This window comes from Pseudochaenichthys georgianus, unplaced genomic scaffold (assembly GCF_902827115.2).
Source record: "Pseudochaenichthys georgianus unplaced genomic scaffold, fPseGeo1.2 scaffold_1453_arrow_ctg1, whole genome shotgun sequence".
Lineage (NCBI taxonomy): Eukaryota > Metazoa > Chordata > Actinopteri > Perciformes > Channichthyidae > Pseudochaenichthys > Pseudochaenichthys georgianus.
The window spans coordinates 12,237-34,190 of NW_027262306.1; the positions used below are offsets into that span (position 1 = coordinate 12,237).

At 46.4% G+C, this 21,954-nt stretch overlaps 1 protein-coding gene across 1 annotated transcript; it reads left to right on the plus strand.

Annotated features, from left to right (window-relative positions):
• Positions 1 to 9,758: 9,758 nt before the first annotated feature.
• Positions 9,759 to 21,903, plus strand: LOC117441064 (palladin-like; the record flags this gene model as incomplete). Its single annotated transcript, XM_034077260.1, has 5 exons — positions 9,759 to 9,930; positions 17,329 to 17,432; positions 18,556 to 18,759; positions 20,346 to 20,633; positions 21,776 to 21,903. Coding segments are annotated over exons 2-5 (711 nt in total), but the record flags the coding sequence as incomplete, so codon positions are not given.
• Between the last annotated feature and the right edge of the window lie 51 nt (positions 21,904 to 21,954).

Here is a 21,954-nt window from a genome sequence, read left to right on the forward strand (position 1 = left end):
TCTCAACGTCCCCCTGCTGGGCAACGCGCAGTTCACACCTGGGAACAGAGGTGGACCATTTCAGTCATGAATACAAAAGGAAGGAGTTTTGCTTTCTTTTGATCAGCTATGTCGGAGAAATCAAATCCCTAAAAGCACTGAATATTTACAGTTAGAAAGCGACATGTCATCAGAACACAAACAGATCATGTCTGTACCAGCTTTATGGAACTTGAGGAAGTACCACTTTGGAAGGAAAGTATCTAAACGCTACAACACGATAGTTTGACTCTGAATGCGCAGCAGATGAATGAAGTGCAGGAACACGGATATGACCGAGGACGTTGATGAGGAAGGCTTGAATGCTGCCTGCCTAAAAGCACACAGTCAGACCAGAAGTACTCGGTTCAAGTGACCTCAGGAGGAGGTTCATGAGAATGGACAAACTGTCAAACTTCATCTAGTCTGCAATATTCCAGATGTCCGCTCGAAGTGTGTGGAAGAGAAAGGAACTGTATTTCTTTGTCTTTGGGAATGTCCACAGATTCAAATCTTCTGGAAGGACGTCATCAAACGTATCCAGGTGAGGTTGAACCAGCTTCGGAGAACAGGCCCCAGGTGTCTGTCCGAGGCGTTTAACACGAACGTCCCTCTGAACGCCACACTTTGTGTACTTGGAGTATAAAGGACTCAAACAGACTTCAAGCCAAGCTGCTGGATGTTGGCCTTCTTCACGGCAGGAGGGTGTTGTGTCCCGTCAATTATGTTAGTTTGTCATGTGAGTTTAGTTATGTTCCACTTCCTGTTTTACTTGTCCTCCCCGTGTCTCATTCCAGGTCCCTTTACTTCCTGCTCTGGTTCCTTTTCATCAGCGTCTGCCCCGCCCCTGATTGCTTCCACCTGGCCCACTTACCTCATGTATGTAGTGTCCTGCTGTCTCGCCTGGTTAGTGGTCGGTTCGTCTTGTTCGTTGCTCCAGGAAGTCAGATCCGAGCCATTGTTTGATGAAAGTCAGTGTTTTGCAGTGATGGCAAAATGAAGCTTTGAATGAAGCGCCGAACCACTTGGAAGATTGTGTCGGAAATAGGTTCATTTCTCGAAGCTTCAGTTACAGCGACCTCTCCTGGCGAAGTGCAAGGCTGCAGTGGGTTTAACGCATCTTTGCCTTGAAAAATATTCGATGCACACACACACTAAGACTGAATATCATATTCTGTTTGCAATTAAAGATTGATAATTGTGTGTATTGGGTTATTGAGAAGAGACTAGAGAGTGCTGGACATGTTTTTGGGAGGAGAGGGCCTTTTATCAGTCATTAAAGTTAAAGCAATGATTAAAATACGTCCATCCCGGGCTTTGAACCAGCTGCGCGGAGGACATGCCACATCGGGCCGCCGGCTCGACCCACTGGGCGATCTACTCCTTGAAACATTTAACTGTTTTTATATTACTGATAATTGTCTTTTTGTTCACAGCTTCTCCACAAGTGTTTCCCGAGCCAGAACGACCTCTCTTTCTTCCTGGCTTGCTCTATAATGATACTACAATTCAAATGCAATGCCAACAACAACAACTCAACAGCAACAACGCAAACTACCACAACAACCCACACATTGCGTATTGTTTAGAGCGGGCATAAAGTGTTGAAGCGCTCAAGTTTGAAACTGTCAACCTGTCACCTGTCAGCATCGAGGCGAGGCATTGAATCTCCTGATTGGACCGCGAACCAGTGAGTCATCAGGAAATGAAGCAGCTGCTGCTTCGGACGTCACATGTCACGTGATTTGAAGCAAGCTTCGAAGCATGCTTCTATGGAATAGGAAGTCCAGGGTTGAAGCTCCGTTCGAAGCTTCAGTGTCAAACTGCCATCACTAGTGTTTTGCCTTTGCCACGAGAGCGCTTCACGCCCGTCACTTTGTCACTCCTCTAAAACAGGGATTTTGTTTTTTGCAAGTAAAGACTATTTTGTCTTCAAAACCTTTTTGTCTCTGGGTCGTGCATTTGAGTCCTCCAAGCTATTGAGCCAAGGTTCCTAACAGAGGGCGGGCATTTGAGTCCTCCAAGCTATTGGGTCAAGGTTCCTAACAGAGGGCGGGCATTTGAGTCCTCCAAGCTATTGAGCCAAGGTTCCTAACAGAGGGCGGGCATTTGAGTCCTCCAAGCTATTGAGCCAAGGTTCCTAACAGAGGGCGGGCATTTGAGTCCTCCAAGCTATTGGGTCAAGGTTCCTAACAGAGGGCGGGCATTTGAGTCCTCCAAGCTATTGAGCCAAGGTTCCTAACAGAGGGCGGGCATTTGAGTCCTCCAAGCTATTGAGCCAAGGTTCCTAACAGAGGGCGGGCATTTGAGTCCTCCAAGCTATTGAGCCAAGGTTCCTAACAGAGGTCGTGCATTTGAGTCCTCCAAGCTATTGAGCCAAGGTTCCTAACAGAGGTCGGGCATTTGAGTCCTCCAAGCTATTGGGTCAAGGTTCCTAACAGAGGTCGGGCATTTGAGTCCTCCAAGCTATTGGGTCAAGGTTCCTAACAGAGGGCGGGCATTTGAGTCCTCCAAGCTATTGAGCCAAGGTTCCTAACAGAGGTCGGGCATTTGAGTCCTCCAAGCTATTGAGCCAAGGTTCCTAACAGAGGTCGTGCATTTGAGTCCTCCAAGCTATTGAGCCAAGGTTCCTAACAGAGGTCGGGCATTTGAGTCCTCCAAGCTATTGAGCCAAGGTTCCTAACAGAGGTCGGGCATTTGAGTCCTCCAAGCTATTGAGCCAAGGTTCCTAACAGAGGGCGGGCATTTGAGTCCTCCAAGCTATTGAGCCAAGGTTCCTAACAGAGGGCGGGCATTTGAGTCCTCCAAGCTATTGAGCCAAGGTTCCTAACAGAGGGCGGGCATTTGAGTCCTCCAAGCTATTGAGCCAAGGTTCCTAACAGAGGGCGGGCATTTGAGTCCTCCAAGCTATTGGGTCAAGGTTCCTAACAGAGGGCGGGCATTTGAGTCCTCCAAGCTATTGAGCCAAGGTTCCTAACAGAGGGCGGGCATTTGAGTCCTCCAAGCTATTGAGCCAAGGTTCCTAACAGAGGTCGGGCATTTGAGTCCTCCAAGCTATTGAGCCAAGGTTCCTAACAGAGGGCGGGCATTTGAGTCCTCCAAGCTATTGAGTCAAGGTTCCTAACAGAGGGCGGGCATTTGAGTCCTCCAAGCTATTGGGTCAAGGTTCCTAACAGAGGGCGGGCATTTGAGTCCTCCAAGCTATTGAGCCAAGGTTCCTAACAGAGGGCGGGCATTTGAGTCCTCCAAGCTATTGAGCCAAGGTTCCTAACAGAGGGCGGGCATTTGAGTCCTCCAAGCTATTGAGCCAAGGTTCCTAACAGAGGTCGTGCATTTGAGTCCTCCAAGCTATTGAGCCAAGGTTCCTAACAGAGGTCGGGCATTTGAGTCCTCCAAGCTATTGGGTCAAGGTTCCTAACAGAGGTCGGGCATTTGAGTCCTCCAAGCTATTGGGTCAAGGTTCCTAACAGAGGGCGGGCATTTGAGTCCTCCAAGCTATTGAGCCAAGGTTCCTAACAGAGGTCGGGCATTTGAGTCCTCCAAGCTATTGAGCCAAGGTTCCTAACAGAGGTCGTGCATTTGAGTCCTCCAAGCTATTGAGCCAAGGTTCCTAACAGAGGTCGGGCATTTGAGTCCTCCAAGCTATTGAGCCAAGGTTCCTAACAGAGGTCGGGCATTTGAGTCCTCCAAGCTATTGAGCCAAGGTTCCTAACAGAGGGCGGGCATTTGAGTCCTCCAAGCTATTGAGCCAAGGTTCCTAACAGAGGGCGGGCATTTGAGTCCTCCAAGCTATTGAGCCAAGGTTCCTAACAGAGGGCGGGCATTTGAGTCCTCCAAGCTATTGAGCCAAGGTTCCTAACAGAGGGCGGGCATTTGAGTCCTCCAAGCTATTGGGTCAAGGTTCCTAACAGAGGGCGGGCATTTGAGTCCTCCAAGCTATTGAGCCAAGGTTCCTAACAGAGGGCGGGCATTTGAGTCCTCCAAGCTATTGAGCCAAGGTTCCTAACAGAGGGCGGGCATTTGAGTCCTCCAAGCTATTGAGCCAAGGTTCCTAACAGAGGTCGTGCATTTGAGTCCTCCAAGCTATTGAGCCAAGGTTCCTAACAGAGGTCGGGCATTTGAGTCCTCCAAGCTATTGGGTCAAGGTTCCTAACAGAGGTCGGGCATTTGAGTCCTCCAAGCTATTGGGTCAAGGTTCCTAACAGAGGGCGGGCATTTGAGTCCTCCAAGCTATTGAGCCAAGGTTCCTAACAGAGGTCGTGCATTTGAGTCCTCCAAGCTATTGAGCCAAGGTTCCTAACAGAGGTCGGGCATTTGAGTCCTCCAAGCTATTGAGCCAAGGTTCCTAACAGAGGTCGTGCATTTGAGTCCTCCAAGCTATTGAGCCAAGGTTCCTAACAGAGGTCGGGCATTTGAGTCCTCCAAGCTATTGAGCCAAGGTTCCTAACAGAGGTCGGGCATTTGAGTCCTCCAAGCTATTGAGCCAAGGTTCCTAACAGAGGTCGTGCATTTGAGTCCTGAAGTACTTTGTAGACTGCAGGGTAGCTGGTGAAGGTGCAGCTAGTCTGAAGTACTTTGTAGACTGCAGGGTAGCTGGTGAAGGTGCAGCTAGTCTGAAGTACTTTGTAGACTGCAGGGTAGCTGGAGGAGGTGCAGCTAGTCTGAAGTACTTTGTAGACTGCAGGGTAGCTGGTGAAGGTGCAGCTAGTCTGGAGTACTTTGTAGACTGCAGGGTAGCTGGTGGAGGTGCAGCTAGTCTGAAGTACTTTGTAGACTGCAGGGTAGCTGGAGGAGGTGCAGCTAGTCTGAAGTACTTTGTAGACTGCAGGGTAGCTGGAGGAGGTGCAGCTAGTCTGAAGTACTTTGTAGACTGCAGGGTAGCTGGTGGAGGTGCAGCTAGTCTGAAGTACTTTGTAGACTGCAGGGTAGCTGGTGGAGGTGCAGCTAGTCTGAAGTACTTTGTAGACTGCAGGGTAGCTGGTGGAGGTGCAGCTAGTCTGAAGTACTTTGTAGACTGCAGGGTAGCTGGTGAAGGTGCAGCTAGTCTGAAGTACTTTGTAGGCTGCAGGGTAGCTGGTGAAGGTGCAGCTAGTCTGAAGTACTTTGTAGACTGCAGGGTAGCTGGTGAAGGTGCAGCTAGTCTGAAGTACTTTGTAGGCTGCAGGGTAGCTGGTGGAGGTGCAGCTAGTCTGAAGTACTTTGTAGGCTGCAGGGTAGCTGGTGAAGGTGCAGCTAGTCTGAAGTACTTTGTAGGCTGCAGGGTAGCTGGTGGAGGTGCAGCTAGTCTGAAGTACTTTGTAGGCTGCAGGGTAGCTGGTGGAGGTGCAGCTAGTCTGAAGTACTTTGTAGACTGCAGGGTAGCTGGTGGAGGTGCAGCTAGTCTGAAGTACTTTGTAGACTGCAGGGTAGCTGGTGAAGGTGCAGCTAGTCTGAAGTACTTTGTAGACTGCAGGGTAGGTGGTGAAGGTGCAGCTAGTCTGAAGTACTTTGTAGACTGCAGGGTAGCTGGTGGAGGTGCAGCTAGTCTGAAGTACTTTGTAGACTGCAGGGTAGCTGGTGAAGGTGCAGCTAGTCTGAAGTACTTTGTAGACTGCAGGGTAGCTGGTGGAGGTGCAGCTAGTCTGAAGTACTTTGTAGACTGCAGGGTAGCTGGAGGAGGTGCAGCTAGTCTGAAGTACTTTGTAGACTGCAGGGTAGCTGGTGGAGGTGCAGCTAGTCTGAAGTACTTTGTAGACTGCAGGGTAGCTGGTGGAGGTGCAGCTAGTCTGAAGTACTTTGTAGACTGCAGGGTAGCTGGTGGAGGTGCAGCTAGTCTGAAGTACTTTGTAGACTGCAGGGTAGCTGGTGAAGGTGCAGCTAGTCTGAAGTACTTTGTAGACTGCAGGGTAGCTGGTGGAGGTGCAGCTAGTCTGAAGTACTTTGTAGACTGCAGGGTAGCTGGTGGAGGTGCAGCTAGTCTGAAGTACTTTGTAGACTGCAGGGTAGCTGGTGGAGGTGCAGCTAGTCTGAAGTACTTTGTAGACTGCAGGGTAGCTGGAGGAGGTGCAGCTAGTCTGAAGTACTTTGTAGACTGCAGGGTAGCTGGTGGAGGTGCAGCTAGTCTGAAGTACTTTGTAGACTGCAGGGTAGCTGGTGGAGGTGCAGCTAGTCTGAAGTACTTTGGAGACTGCAGGGTAGCTGGTGGAGGTGCAGCTAGTCTGAAGTACTTTGTAGACTGCAGGGTAGCTGGTGAAGGTGCAGCTAGTCTGAAGTACTTTGTAGACTGCAGGGTAGCTGGTGGAGGTGCAGCTAGTCTGAAGTACTTTGTAGACTGCAGGGTAGCTGGTGGAGGTGCAGCTAGTCTGAAGTACTTTGTAGACTGCAGGGTAGCTGGTGGAGGTGCAGCTAGTCTGAAGTACTTTGTAGACTGCAGGGTAGCTGGTGAAGGTGCAGCTAGTCTGAAGTACTTTGTAGACTGCAGGGTAGCTGGTGAAGGTGCAGCTAGTCTGAAGTACTTTGTAGACTACAGGGTAGCTGGTGGAGGTGCAGCTAGTCTGAAGTACTTTGTAGACTGCAGGGTAGCTGGTGGAGGTGCAGCTAGTCTGAAGTACTTTGTAGACTGCAGGGTAGCTGGTGGAGGTGCAGCTAGTCTGAAGTACTTTGTAGACTGCAGGGTAGCTGGTGGAGGTGCAGCTAGTCTGAAGTACTTTGTAGACTGCAGGGTAGCTGGTGGAGGTGCAGCTAGTCTGAAGTACTTTGTAGACTGCAGGGTAGCTGGTGGAGGTGCAGCTAGTCTGAAGTACTTTGTAGACTGCAGGGTAGCTGGTGGAGGTGCAGCTAGTCTGAAGTACTTTGTAGACTGCAGGGTAGCTGGTGGAGGTGCAGCTAGTCTGAAGTACTTTGTAGACTGCAGGGTAGCTGGTGAAGGTGCAGCTAGTCTGAAGTACTTTGTAGACTGCAGGGTAGCTGGTGGAGGTGCAGCTAGTCTGAAGTACTTTGTAGACTGCAGGGTAGCTGGTGGAGGTGCAGCTAGTCTGAAGTACTTTGTAGACTGCAGGGTAGCTGGTGGAGGTGCAGCTAGTCTGAAGTACTTTGTAGACTGCAGGGTAGCTGGTGGAGGTGCAGCTAGTCTGAAGTACTTTGTAGACTGCAGGGTAGCTGGGGGAGGGTGCAGCTAGTCTGAAGTACTTTGTAGACTGCAGGGTAGCTGGTGGAGGTGCAGCTAGTCTGAAGTACTTTGTAGACTGCAGGGTAGCTGGTGAAGGTGCAGCTAGTCTGAAGTACTTTGTAGACTGCAGGGTAGCTGGTGGAGGTGCAGCTAGTCTGAAGTACTTTGTAGACTGCAGGGTAGCTGGTGGAGGTGCAGCTAGTCTGAAGTACTTTGTAGACTGCAGGGTAGCTGGTGGAGGTGCAGCTAGTCTGAAGTACTTTGTAGACTGCAGGGTAGCTGGTGAAGGTGCAGCTAGTCTGAAGTACTTTGTAGACTGCAGGGTAGCTGGTGAAGGTGCAGCTAGTCTGAAGTACTTTGTAGACTGCAGGGTAGCTGGTGGAGGTGCAGCTAGTCTGAAGTACTTTGTAGACTGCAGGGTAGCTGGTGGAGGTGCAGCTAGTCTGAAGTACTTTGTAGACTGCAGGGTAGCTGGTGGAGGTGCAGCTAGTCTGAAGTACTTTGTAGACTGCAGGGTAGCTGGTGGATTCACTCCAGGTGGAACTAAAGTCTGATTCAACTCTTGGTTAGATTTCACATCCTTCATCTGTGAAGAAACTAAAGGTATTAAATACATGTAGTGGAGTAGAAGTACACCATGTACCTCTGAACTGTAGAGTAGAAGTACACCATGTACATCTGAACTGTAGAGTAGAAGTACACCATGTACATCTGAACTGTAGTAGAAGTACAAGTACCTAAATATTGTAGGCCTAGTTGTTATAACTATTTAACAGTCTCACTCAGAGGTGGGGCTGCAGCTCCTCTTTGGGAACACCTGAGACACACACACACACACACACACACACACACACACACACACACACACACACACACACACACACGCACACGGCAGTAACACCTGGGATTGAATGTGTGTTTCCTCATGTTTCGGGGTTGCACTTTGCAGACGGTCCCTAGCTCCTTGTCTCCTTTGCTGTGGAGGTGAGGAGACTTCGTTCATGTTTTCAGATCGCTTTGTGTTTGACTTATTGATCCGTCAATGTTATTTTCTAACTTCACGAGCTCTCAGAGTGATGGGGAGATGGCTGAAACTGGAACGGATCCACAGGTAGAGCAGCTAATGGATAAAGTAATGGATGAAGAGTTTAATCTCTAAACATATGATATCTTTTTCACGGAGCTGTCGATGGGGACACGTTTGGGAAGAATCAAACATTATATTCCACACGTGAGGAGGATGTGTTCCGGATCCTCCTGCTCTCTGGCAGGTGAGCGGGCTGGAAGCTGGCTGGAAGCTGGACCCGGGAAAGGGCTTCGTTAATACTTGATAACAGACCGATGCTAAGCTAAGTAATGACCGTTGCTACGACTAAACCCGTAGTCAGGGATTAGTGGTTAAAGTTCACATGTTTCTTTAGCTTCATTTAGATCAAGTAAAACGCCTTGTATATCTTTTATTAAGAAAAACCTTTGAAAACTATCATTATAAATATACATTAAAGTTACTTATTACACGTAGTTGAATACTCGATTCTGATTGGTCAATCTTGACGGTTCAGAGGTTGTTATGATAACAGACTGATGCTAAGCTAATGAATGGCTGTTGCTAGGGAGGATGGAAGAGGTTGAACACATGTTATTAAAGTCGTGTTTTACACCTCTATTGACCCGCTGTCTGTGGACTCAATGATGCTGTAAGAAATCTCTTTCTCCATTCAAATATAATTCATATTTTAAAAGTCTTTCAATGAGGTTAGGTTCACCTGTATAACGGAAACGGTAAATATACAGTATTTATCTTCACTTTTCTGTCTTTATAATATTGTAATCCATCAAACCTCGACAATAGTTCACTCTGCATATCAGGGACACTGATGTGGGTTGTATTCATTAATGTTCCCAAACTTTAGTTAATATTTTCTCAGTTAAAATCTGAATTAGTGCTAAAAACGTTTTTTTAATAAAAGTATTGAAGCTATCAGTATTTAAATGATCACGTTTATGTTATTTATTTATTTTAAAGTTGTACTCATGTAGTGCAGTAGAAGTATGAAGAAATACTTAAGTAAAGTACAAATATGACAAAAAAGTACTTAAGTGCAAAATACTTGAATACATGTACTAGTTGCTTTAAACCTCTGGTTAACACTTAGCTTTAATGTCTCTGAATGAACATCCTCTTTTCTACACTTTCCTTTATGACGATCTTTAGTTTGAAAGTGCTTAAAAGGTTCTAAAGCTGCGGTCAGGGTTCAGCGGTTACCGTAGTTACCGTACTGTTCTTTAAGCTTTGCTGAGGGAACGCTAATGTCTTAATGTTGTTCGAGGACTCGCACACGCTGTCATATATCAAACAGCCCTTTGTACCCAGTTTGACCCGGCAGCTCAACAGGGACATGAAGGATATCAATGGTTTTATAACGGTGAATGTGGCATGATGGATACGTGTGTGATGAGTTGCATAAACCGGCCCCCTGTTCTCCCATGAGTCCCTGCAGCAGGCTGACCAATGGCAGGCCCCGCCCGCTGTGATGTCACTGCACTATAAAGCCCCCGGCCCCCCGCTGCCCGGCCTGAGCAGAGTCAGCGTTCCCAGCCTGGACGCCTCGGCTGGTAGAACTGCTGTCTTTAGTACCCGGGCGTCTTCACGGCTCAACCTTTCTCCCTTTCGGATTGTGTGAAACTACATGTTCTGGATAGAGAGCTTTGCCTCCTGAAGAGCAGCCCCCCGCCGGGCCCCCCAGGCATCCTTGTGCAGACAAGTAAGTGAGATTTTTTATTTTTTAAAGTCCTCCAGAGTTCCTCTCTCACAGTTAGGAGCCCTTGCAGACGCGTTGAGGACTTCAGGGTCTCCGCTGGGCTCCAGCCGAAGGGTATAACGGGACGTCCCAGAATAGCCGCTGATAGCATCGGCTCCTCTGATGGCTTTTTAAGGGAATCGGCAGCAGGGCTATCAGTTCTCCTGCTGCCACATGCTGGCTGTCAGTCAAGCTGAGGTGTGGCTGGGGGGGGGGGTGTTATTTTTAGAGTTTGGTGTCCTGTGTTAGATCACCCCCCCCCATGAAGTGTCAGACAGGGGGGATTCTTCACTGAAGCTTTTATTTTGGAGGGGCTTGAACAGCTGTTGGCCTGTCTGGGGTGTATACTGGTACGCTGGCTTCTAAAGTGCAGACTGAGATGTGTGATGAGTTTCATTTGGTCTGAAGTTACTTCTCGAGAGTCCGATGTGAATTTGAAGCAGCGTTGAAATAAAGTCATGTATTCGTCTTTCCATCTATCGGCTCATTGCTTTAGTTCTCCTCATAAAGTCTCCTTCCAAGCACCCAAAGCACACGGTCTGCGCCTTTATGAAACATGGTGGTTAGTGTGTATCATCGTACGGCCGTTCCTTCATGTGGACCAGCAGGGTTACCGTGGTGATGGATAACAGATACAGCCAGGGAGGAGAGGCACATGTACCATGAGCTCATGACCGTACTCGATGTCTCCATGCAGCACTGAACATAAGGAAGGCTCAAAGGAGAGGTGGGGTGCATCTGGAACCACGAGAAAACATACCATTTATTTAGAGACTGAGAGACACAGAAGAACCACAACGTCCAAAAGTAAAACCCTCAAACCAGGAGAAGGGTATTAAGAACAAAGGTATACCAAGTACTTTAAGGCGTCCTGACAATGCTGAGTATTATTAGATATGCTAATTATAACTACTCGTTGTTAATAACGCAGTATTAATAAACTGTGATGTGTTCAGGCGGCGGAGTCATCAGATTACATTTAGCTGTAACCAGATCGGTGTGATGAGGCGTTCAGGGACTCACGGATTTAACGGTTGCAGTTTATAACCGGGTCGGTGTGATGAGGCGTTCAGGGACTCACGGATTTAACGGCTGCAGTTTATAACCGGGTCGGTGTGATGAGGCGTTCAGGGACTCACGGATTTAACGGCTGCAGATTATAACCGGGTCGGTGTGATGAGGCGTTCAGGGACTCACAGATTTAACGGCTGCAGTTTATAACCGGGTCGGTGTGAGGAGGCGTTCAGGGACTCACAGATTTAACGGCTGCAGATTATAACCGTGTCGGTGTGATGAGGCGTTCAGGGACTCACGGATTTAACGGCTGCAGATTATAACCGGGTCGGTGTGATGAGGCGTTCAGGGACTCACAGATTTAACGGCTGCAGTTTATAACCGGGTCGGTGTGAGGAGGCGTTCAGGGACTCACAGATTTAACGGCTGCAGATTATAACCAGATCGGTGTGATGAGGCGTTCAGGGACTCACGGAGGGGTTCTACTTCCTCTGATACCCAGGATGTAGGTTCAGCTGGTTCAAACCAGTTTTTTAAAGGCATTCTAAAAGCAGTGCTCCCTTCACCTAAAACGCATCGTTGCATGATCTCCAGCTAACTTCAGAGCATCATCTGGACGTGCTAATAACACAGAATACGTTAGCACGTTAGCATGTCTTCTCTTCACCTGCTGTGTGTTTGTAGAAGGCTATGAGTTTCGTAAGTTGCACTACAAAGACACGCATCTAATGATGTGTGTGTATAAATATACGTGTGTGTGTGTGTATAAATATACGTGTGTGTGTGTAAATATACGTGTGTGTGTATAAATATACGTGTGTGTGTAACATTTATAGGAACTTGTGGATTCTTGTGGAGAAAATCTGCTTCAATGCTTCCTTTTTTACCTCCATTAGAAAAGGAAACACTGGAGCATCCTTCACTAAGGAAAGGAGGCATGCCGTCCCACAATAATAATAATAATAATAAAGATAAGAAGTTCTGTATTGATCCAGAATTTGGGATTTTTTCGCATTTCAGCAACAAGTAGAAATTCAAAGAGTAGAAATAAACAATTCTAAAATGTAAACATCTCAAAATAGAAATATAATTAAAACACCATTGAAAGGTCCTTGCAGCGGAACATGTAAAGTGACGATTACCTCATCTTATGGACGCTTGCTCCGCAGCTTTGGGCCAACCAGGAACCATTAGTTTGCATATTTACCAAATCCAGGGCGGAGACGAGCGCGTCGGAGACGAGCGCGTCGGAACGCTGCGTCAGAAGTTATAAATGTTGTTTTCAACGGTTATGGAAATATGAATTGTGCTGATTCTGCATTCACAACGTAATGGTGATTCTCTGACGGACCTGGACGATCGAATGCAGTCGAGGCCAAACGGTTCAAACCGGACTCAACCAGTTCACCGGGGGGGATCAGACCATACATTTGACATGCTTTGGTTTGTCCACTTCCTGTCCGTCTGTTCTGGGACTTGGGACTACACGATGTCGTTTCTAAAGGACCGGTTTTGTGTTATTTTTTACCAAACAACGTTTTTTTAAAGACAAAGTTAGTATTTGTCAGTTTTCATAGAACAAAGTTAGTATTTGTCAGTTTTCATAGAACAAAGTTAGTATTTCTCAGTTTTTATGGAATAAAGTTAGTTTGTTTTTGAACAGATCAGATTTAGTTTTCCAGAAACAAGTTATTTCGTGTCAACAGAGAGCAAGTGGCTGTTCGTTGAACTTGCTCTCGTTGTTTCCAGAGGACAGACTTAGCTCAAAGCTCCAGCTAGTACACCCAGTGCGAACTGTAGGCCCCTCTTGAAGCAGCCTATGAGTGACCCCCCCCCCTCCAGGGTTAAACAGGTGTTTAATCCGCCCTGAGCTCAGGGGGGGTCATCAGACCCTGTGGAGCCCCCCCAACAGACCTGATGGTGTGTCTGTCAGCAGATCAGCTGTTTCCCCTCACAGCAGGGGGTCTGCAGATCAGCTGTTTCCCCTCACAGCAGGGGGTCTGCAGATCAGCTGTTTCCCCTCACAGCAGGGGGTCTGCAGATCAGCTGTTTCCCCTCACAGCAGGGGGTCTGCAGATCCTGACAAATGGTCAAGACCACAGTTTCTAACCAACAAGGTCTTATTCCCAGTTCAGTCCGTCAGCAGCATTAAAGTAGAGTTACGACCCACATCTTGAGTAGACCTGCGGACCTGGTTTATCACGGCCTTGTGTTCAAACCATTCAGTAAGGATTGGATCCCAGAGGGCAGCGTCAACATCAAATATGACTCGATCTTTCGACTCCACTTCGAGCGATAGAACTGCTAACAAAGCACTTATATACTAACAAAGGGCTGGCTCCTCTAAAGCCAGCTGAGTAGCACTTGAGATGTTTGGCTCTATGAAACCTGATGTACTTTATGATTCTGTTTTCTTCAAGGTTGTGTCTTGTTGGTCGAACGCACTTACTGTAAGTCTCTTTGGATGAAAGCCTCAGCTAAATGTAATGTAAAGAACAAATCTGCTAAATCCGACCAACATTGATAAAAGCTCTGGAGAAAAAACGATCTAATGTTAGCATGAATTGCCCCAAAGGATTACAACCCGTGAAAATAACATTAAATGAGGCTTAACATGAAATAGTTCTGTTATTATATACACATGTATCCAAAGGGCTTCACAACCGGACCTGCATTAACTCCCAGAACTCAAAAGATTGACTTGAATGAAACCGTTGTCTGACTTGTGAGGCTGTTCTAGATCTGTGAGATAAAGATCTCATTTTCATTAAATTGAACATGTTTGGATATTTTAAAGACACTTTCCGAGTTACTTTGAACCAATGGGATTGACCAAACCATCCATCGTAAACCAACAGGTTGTTGATAATCAGAATGTCTTAATTGGTCCCGAACTGGGAATCAAGCAACAGTTCAGAGTCCAGAGACTTAGAGATTACGTTATGAATAATACAAACGGATACGTTCACCGTGGTACAAACACAAGTAGGATGTTTTAAAGTATAGAATAAACTGGTACGGTTTTATATGAACAGACAGTGTGTCTGCACGTCAGAGACTTACTGTTCCCTTTCCCAGTGTACGTCCAATAGATGAGAGCAACACCTGCGTCACTTCCGGGCAACAATTACGGCCCCGCCCACTTCTGGGGGAAAACAAAGCGTCGTCTGAACGGCTGTCGATACACATTCAGAGGTTTTTGACAATCCGTGAAAACCGTGGATGTGTGGATCTTCAAAGAGCCCGGTGACGACGGCCAGTCAGGCAAACCATTACATTCAATCATTGGAACCGACGATCGGGCTGGATATATGGTTACATTAAAATCAGTAGGCGAGGCGGTAACCTCGCCAGCTGTTACTCTCACGAGCGAGTTAAATAGTTTGACATGCCAGAAAGCTGCTGTCGTTTATTGCTCCTCCAACATTAGAACGAGCTGTGTGGCTTCAGGCTCGATCGCCGTTCAGGTGACAGCGCTGTTCCCCCTAAAGTGGGCGGAGCCGCACTTTTTGCCCGGAAGTGAATCTCATGTATAGAAGATAATAATCATAATACATTTTATTTATTTGAATTGTAAAGCACTAAAAGCAGATCAAGAGGAAATGTTCCCTTGTTCACCAAACAGTAATAATAATAATAATAATATATTTAATTTATATAGCGCTTCTCATCTGCCAAGACAAATCTCGAAGTGCTTCACAACAAGGGATACTGATACACTTTGAGAGATTAAACAAATAATTGTAATAATAATAAGAAATCAAAAAATAAAATATAAAATAGAGTACAAAAATAAAAGTCGGAGATAGCGATAAAAATGGCAGTACTCCAGGTGTACCATGCTCAAAATGTATTGGAAGGCCTGCCGAAAGAAGAGGGTCTTAAGGCCGGTTTTGAAGACCTCGGTGGAAGGGGCAGATCTCAGCTGTCTTTACTTCTTGTTTGGAGCTGAATATATAACAGTCTTAGCTTCCCATCACGTTCAGTTTCCTATAAAGTCCACTTCTCAGTACGTGATTGCTGTTCGTCAGCACAGACGTCCTGTCCCGCCTGATATCATGGATTTATAGACATATATTTAAGAGCGTTTCATTTACTATCATGGAGAGTTAGTGTGGAAGAAGCTTGTATTGGTGAGTTGCATTGTGGGTAATGTAGGCAGCAGGTGTTAAACAAGGGGGCGAATATGTGCATAATGAATGCTCTGCTTATCTTCATCTGTGTCGTGACGCTTTGATGTCATGTATTCTTTGTACCCGTTTGCTCGTGGGGAGATGCCGGTGAGAGTCTGTTATCGGGCGTAAACATGTGGAACATAGCGTTGCTCTGTTTGGAAATGAAGCTGGTTTGAAGTCGTTCATGTTGGATTTACAGAGATGTAGTTTTGACTTGCATCACAAAGTAAACTCTGTGTAATGACTTCCTCCATGGTGATTTGTTTATGTCCCAGCATGCTCCTGTTCGCAGTGTTAAGTCAAAGAGCTCCCCCCTGTGTTCGTTTTTGTGTACTGCAAAAAATATTTACTAGAATTGTTTAAAAATATATACTTTTAATTGGCTAGTGTGACTTTTTAAATGGCTAGTGTGACTTTTTAATTGGCTAGTGTGACTTCTTAATTGGCTAGTGTGACTTCTTAATTGGCTAGTGTGGCTTCTTAATTGGCTAGTGTGACTTCTTAATTGGCTAGTGTGACTTCTTAATTGGCTAGTGTGACTTTTAATTGGCTAGTGTGGCTTCTTAATTGGCTAGTGTGGCTTCTTAATTGGCTGGTGTGACTTCTTAATTGGCTAGTGTGGCTTCTTAATTGGCTAGTGTGACTTCTTAATTGGCTAGTGTGACTTCTTAATTGGCTAGTGTGACTTTTAATTGGCTGGTGGGACTTCTTAATTGGCTGGTGTGACTTCTTAATTGGCTGGTGTGACTTCTTAATTGGCTAGTGTGGCTTCTTAATTGGCTAGTGTGACTTCTTAATTGGCTAGTGTGACTTCTTAATTGGCTAGTGTGACTTCTTAATTGGCTATTGTGACTTCTTAATTGGCTAGTGTAACTTCTTAATTGGCTAGTGTGACTTCTTAATTGGCTAGTGTAACTTCTTAATTGGCTAGTGTGACTTCTTAATTGGCTAGTGTGACTTCTTAATTGGCTAGTGTGACTTCTTAATTGGCTAGTGTGGCTTCTTAATTGGCTAGTGTGACTTCTTAATTGGCTAGTGTGACTTCTTAATTGGCTAGTGTGACTTCTTAATTGGCTAGTGTAACTTTTTAATTGGCTAGTGTGACTTCTTAATTGACTTCTTAATTGGCTAGTGTGACTTCTTAATTGGCTAGTGTGACTTCTTAATTGGCTGGTGTGACTTCTTAATTGGCTAGTGTGGCTTCTTAATTTGCTAGTGTGACTTCTTAATTGGCTAGTGTGACTTCTTAATTGGCTAGTGTGACTTCTTAATTGGCTATTGTGACTTCTTAATTGGCTAGTGTAACTTCTTAATTGGCTAGTGTGACTTCTTAATTGGCTAGTGTAACTTCTTAATTGGCTAGTGTGACTTCTTAATTGGCTAGTGTGACTTCTTAATTGGCTAGTGTGGCTTCTTAATTGGCTAGTGTGACTTCTTAATTGGCTAGTGTGACTTCTTAATTGGCTAGTGTGACTTCTTAATTGGCTAGTGTAACTTTTTAATTGGCTAGTGTGACTTCTTAATTGACTTCTTAATTGGCTAGTGTGACTTCTTAATTGGCTGGTGTAACTTCTTAATTGGCTAGTGTAACTTCTTAATTGGCTAGTGTGACTTTTTAATTGGCTAGTGTGACTTCTTAATTGGCTAGTGTAACTTTTTAATTGGCTAGTGTGACTTCTTAATTGACTTCTTAATTGGCTAGTGTGACTTCTTAATTGGCTAGTGTGACTTCTTAATTGGCTGGTGGGACTTCTTAATTGGCTAGTGTGACTTCTTAATTGGCTGGTGAGACTTCTTAATTGGCTAGTGTGACTTCTTAATTGGCTGGTGGGACTTCTTAATTGGCTAGTGTGACTTCTTAATTGGCTGGTGGGACTTCTTAATTGGCTAGTGTGATGTACAGCAATAGATATGTGTTATAAATAGCTAATGCTGGATGTATTATTATCAGAACACCATTTAAATTGATTGTTGTCACTGTTGCCCTATTTTAAAATGAAACAATACAAATTGAAGAAAACAATCCTTTTAATAATTGTTATTATTATATAGGTGTATTACAGAGGTTTAAAGCCATGAAGCCAGTATGTTTGTTTCTGATCGGAGTAAATGTGCAGAGTTCTTGTTTATACTTCCCTCTGACCGTTTGTTTGTTTGTTTGTTTGTGTTGCAGGGTGCCGACCAACATGTCAACACAGGCGCCGACGTTCCTGCAGCCGCTGCAGAGCGTCGTGGCACTAGAGGGTAGTGCCGCGACGTTCCAGGCTCAAGTCAGCGGTGAGAAACCTTCACATATCATCGTCATCATCATCATCATCACAACACACAGGATTGTTATAGCGCTCTTCCTGAAGCTGAAAGACGCTTTTCGTCAGACACACACAGAGATATCCACGTTACCGCCGGTGGCCTGCTCCCTGAGGACAGCAGACATCTGGGGAAGACTCGTCATCGTTCAGATTTCAGTCTTTATTTCCAACAGATTAACACATAACAAATGTGAAAAACAGAATGCCGTATTGTTATAATACAGTATTATAATATTTATACACATTCATGGTAATATTTGTATATTCAACAAAAGAAAAAAAACAAGTCTTCATATTAATAATAACAATAAATCATGTGTCCGAAAGGGAGCAGGAGGAACAGATGCTTATTAATCCCACCCCTTACTTGATCAGTGATTGTCATTTAAATCATTATGCAAGTTTTTCCTACTTACATTTACATTTATATATACAATACTTTCTCATCTTCAATCGCCTTCATTCTCATAGTTTCCGAAAAGTGTTTCTGTGCATCCTTTAAACTGAATTACGCTTTGTTTGAACTCCTGCTCCAAAGCATTCTCTAAAGTCACCCCACAGGTTGTTGAACTCATACTTCTCAGAGTTCTTCTGACCTCGAGTTAAATGTAGCTTTCCTCTCAGATGATACCCCCCCCTCTGTCTACGAACAGTGTTTCTAAAGATGATGTCTGGCTCTGGACATGATGTGTGCCGTTTTAAATTAACCAGATCAATGAACTTCAATATGTGTGCCTTCAAAAATAATACATTAGTGTGTTCAAGATATCCAACACTACTGATAACTCTCATAGCCCTTGTATGTAATGTGCATAACGGCACATTACATACAGTTCAGATTTCCATGCTAGCTAGTGTTAGCTTTCATTTCAAAATCGTTGACCAATACGCTTTAAATAATAATCAGTTGCTTCTGCGTCTCTTCAGGATGCAGCAGGTTTCTATTTGGATACACAAGCTGAGACGTTTACTCATCCTTTTTTATCTTTATATATTAGCAGTTCCCTACCGTTCCTGTGTTTGTGCTAAGCTAGGCTAACGATGTCCTGTAGCAGTGATGCATTAAGTGACCTGGTTCGGGTTCTCTGCAGGTTCTCCTGTTCCTGAGGTGAGCTGGTTTCGTGATGGCCAGGTTCTCTCCTCCGCCGTTCTGCCCGGCATTCAGATCTCGTTCAGCGATGGCCATACTGTTCTGAGGATCCCTACTGTGACCGCCGCACACAGTGGGAGGTTCTCCGTCAGAGCGACCAACGGAGCCGGACAGGCCACCAGCACCGCAGAACTACTCGTCACAGGTGAGGCTGGATCCCCTGAGGCAGGAAGCTACCGCAGAGAGGCAGGAAGCTACAGCAGAGAGGCAGGAAGCTACTGCAGAGAGGCAGGAAGCTACTGCAGAGAGGCAGGAAGCTACAGCAGAGAGGCTGGAAGCTACTGTAGAGAGGCAGGAAGCTACAGCAGAGAGGCAGGAGGCTACTGCAGAGAGACAGGAAGCTACAGCAGAGAGACAGGAAGCTACTGCAGAGAGGCAGGAAGCTACAGCAGAGAGGCAGGAAGCTACAGCAGAGAGGCAGGAAGCTACTGCAGAGAGGCAGGAAGCTACTGCAGGGAGGCAGGAAGCTACAGCAGAGAGGCAGGAAGCTACTGCAGAGAGGCAGGAAGCTACAGCAGAGAGGCAGGAGGCTACTGCTGAGAGGCAGGAAGCTACTGCAGAGAGGCAGGAAGCTACTGCAGATAGGCAGGAAGCTACTGCAGAGAGGCAGGAAGCTACTGCAGAGAGGCAGGAAGCTACCGCAGAGAGGCAGGAAGCTACCGCAGAGAGGCAGGAAGCTACCGCAGAGAGACAGGAAGCTACTGCAGAGAGACAGGAAGCTACAGCAGAGAGGCAGGAAGCTACTGCAGAGAGGCAGGAAGCTACCGCAGAGAGGCAGGAAGCTACCGCAGAGAGACAGGAGGCTACAGCAGAGAGGCAGGAAGCTACTGCAGAGAGGCAGGAAGCTACCGCAGAGAGGCAGGAAGCTACAGCAGAGAGGCAGGAAGCTACTGCAGAGAGGCAGGAAGCTACTGCAGAGAGGCAGGAAGCTACTGCAGAGAGACAGGAAGCTACAGCAGAGAGACAGGAAACTACCGCAGAGAGGCAGGAAGCTACCGCATAGAGGCAGGAAGCTACCGCATAGAGGCAGGAAGCTACCGCAGAGAGGCAGGAAGCTACTGCAGAGAGGCAGGAAGCTACTGCAGGGAGGCAGGAAGCTACAGCAGAGAGGCAGGGAACTACAAAGAGTCACAACATGACTGCAAACAGACAGGAATTGACCACAGAGAGACATGAAACAACATCAGAGACACAAAAACAAGACCTTAAAGACACAACAAAGGAACATACAAGGAGGAAAGACAACAAATAAAAGCCCAAAGACACAAAACAGCAACACAGAGACACAAAGGTCACACAAAAGACATCAACCAACCACAGAGCCACGCAGAGACATGAAGTGAAGTTATGCATTGTGTTGGTGAGCGTCAGTCTAAATGTGTCCTCGCTGAGAGCTGGCTCTTCACCCTGTGATAAAACAGATATAGAAGCAGCTGCTGCGGCATAGCTTTCCTTAACGGGAGCACGCTCAGTCACAGATCAACTGCTTCGCTCTGCAGTGTGTTCCAGCAAGAGACCGATGTGTGAGATCTCTTTGGGTTGAAGTAGCAGAAGTCCTGAGCATCTGGTCTGACTCTTGTTTGGTGCTCACACTTTTTGAAACACGTGGCATCTTGAGACCTGTCTCCTCCAACTGGTCCCAGTGTCTGAGTCCTAGAATGGCAGGAAGTGATGTTTGACGGTGCAGTGATTGGAGCCCCAGTTTAATTAATGATATCCCCCCCCCTCCAGCGGAGACAGCCCCTCCCAGCTTCCTGCTCCGCCTCCAGAGCTCCACGGTGCTGCAGGGCAGCCAGGTGAGGCTGGACGTCAGAGTCTCAGGTATCCCCCTCCCCCAGGTGAAGTTCTTCAGGGAGGGGGCGGAGATCCAGAGCTCGCCAGACTTCAGGATCCTGACGGAGGGCGAGACGCACAGCCTGCTGATCGCTGAGGCCTTCCCTGAGGATTCTGGGAACTATTCTGCCACCGCCACCAACAGCAGCGGAAGAGCAACCTCCACCTGCGAGCTGCTGGTGCAAGGTGAGGGAGTCGGCCCGGCAACAGGACACAGACATGTAGAGAACTGTAGATCTATAGATATACAGTACCTGGTGTTTTAGTTTGATCTCTGAGCACCCAGGACATCATTAGCCTATTGTAGCATAAGGACGGGAAACAGGGGGAAAGGTTAGCCTAGCTTAGCATAAAGACATGAAGCAAGGGGAAAGGTTAGCCTAGCTTAGCATAAAAACATGAAGCAAGGGGAAAGACTAGCCTATTTTAGCATAAGGAAGGGAAACAGGGGGAAAGGTTAGCCTAGCATAACATAAAGACACCACAGGGGGAAACTGTTAGCCTAGCTTAGCATAAAGATGGAAAGCAGGTGGAAACTCTAACAGTAGCCTAGCTTAGCATAAAGACACGAAGCAGGGACACTGTTAGCCTAGCTTAGCATTAAGACATGAAGCAGGGACACTGTTAGCCTAGCTTAGCATAAAGACATGAAGCAGGGACACTGTTAGCCTAGCTTAGCATAAAGACATGAAGCAGGGACACTGTTAGCCTAGCTTAGCATGAAGACATGAAGCAGGGACACTGTTAGCCTAGCTTAGCATGAAGACATGAAGCAGGGACACTGTTAGCCTAGCTTAGCATAAAGACATGAAGCAGGGACACTGTTAGCCTAGCTTAGCATAAAGACATGTAGCAGGGACACTGTTAGCCTAGCTTAGCATAAAGACATGAAGCAGGGACACTGTTAGCCTAGCTTAGCATAAAGACATGTAGCAGGGACACTGTTAGCCTAGCTTAGCATAAAGACATGAAGCAGGGACACTGTTAGCCTAGCTTAGCATAAAGACATGTAGCAGGGACACTGTTAGCCTAGCTTAGCATAAAGACATGTAGCAGGGACACTGTTAGCCTAGCTTAGCATAAAGACATGTAGCAGGGACACTGTTAGCCTAGACACAAATACAAGTTTATATATTTATTACCAACAATTTCTATAAATTGTGCATTTCCGAATTTTATCGACAAAATAAAAGTTGACCTCCTTTAATTTAAAACTTTGAGAGTTTAAATGTGTTTTTGGTCGAAGATAACCAGCTATGTTTCTGACCTGTGTCGACTTCCCCTGCGTCAGAAATCTAATGAAAGTGTTTCTCTGTTTCCCGCTGCAGGTGAGGAAGCCGTGCCGGTGAAGAAAACCGAGACGATCGTGACGTCTCAGATGGCCGCCTCCTCCCAAAGCACCGTGCAGAGGGTGAGAGAGAACACACCATCAGAGCCACTCTCATCCTCTTCAACCGTTAGATACCTAAACAATCTGCAACCTGGAGGAGTTCCAGTAATCCCCTTG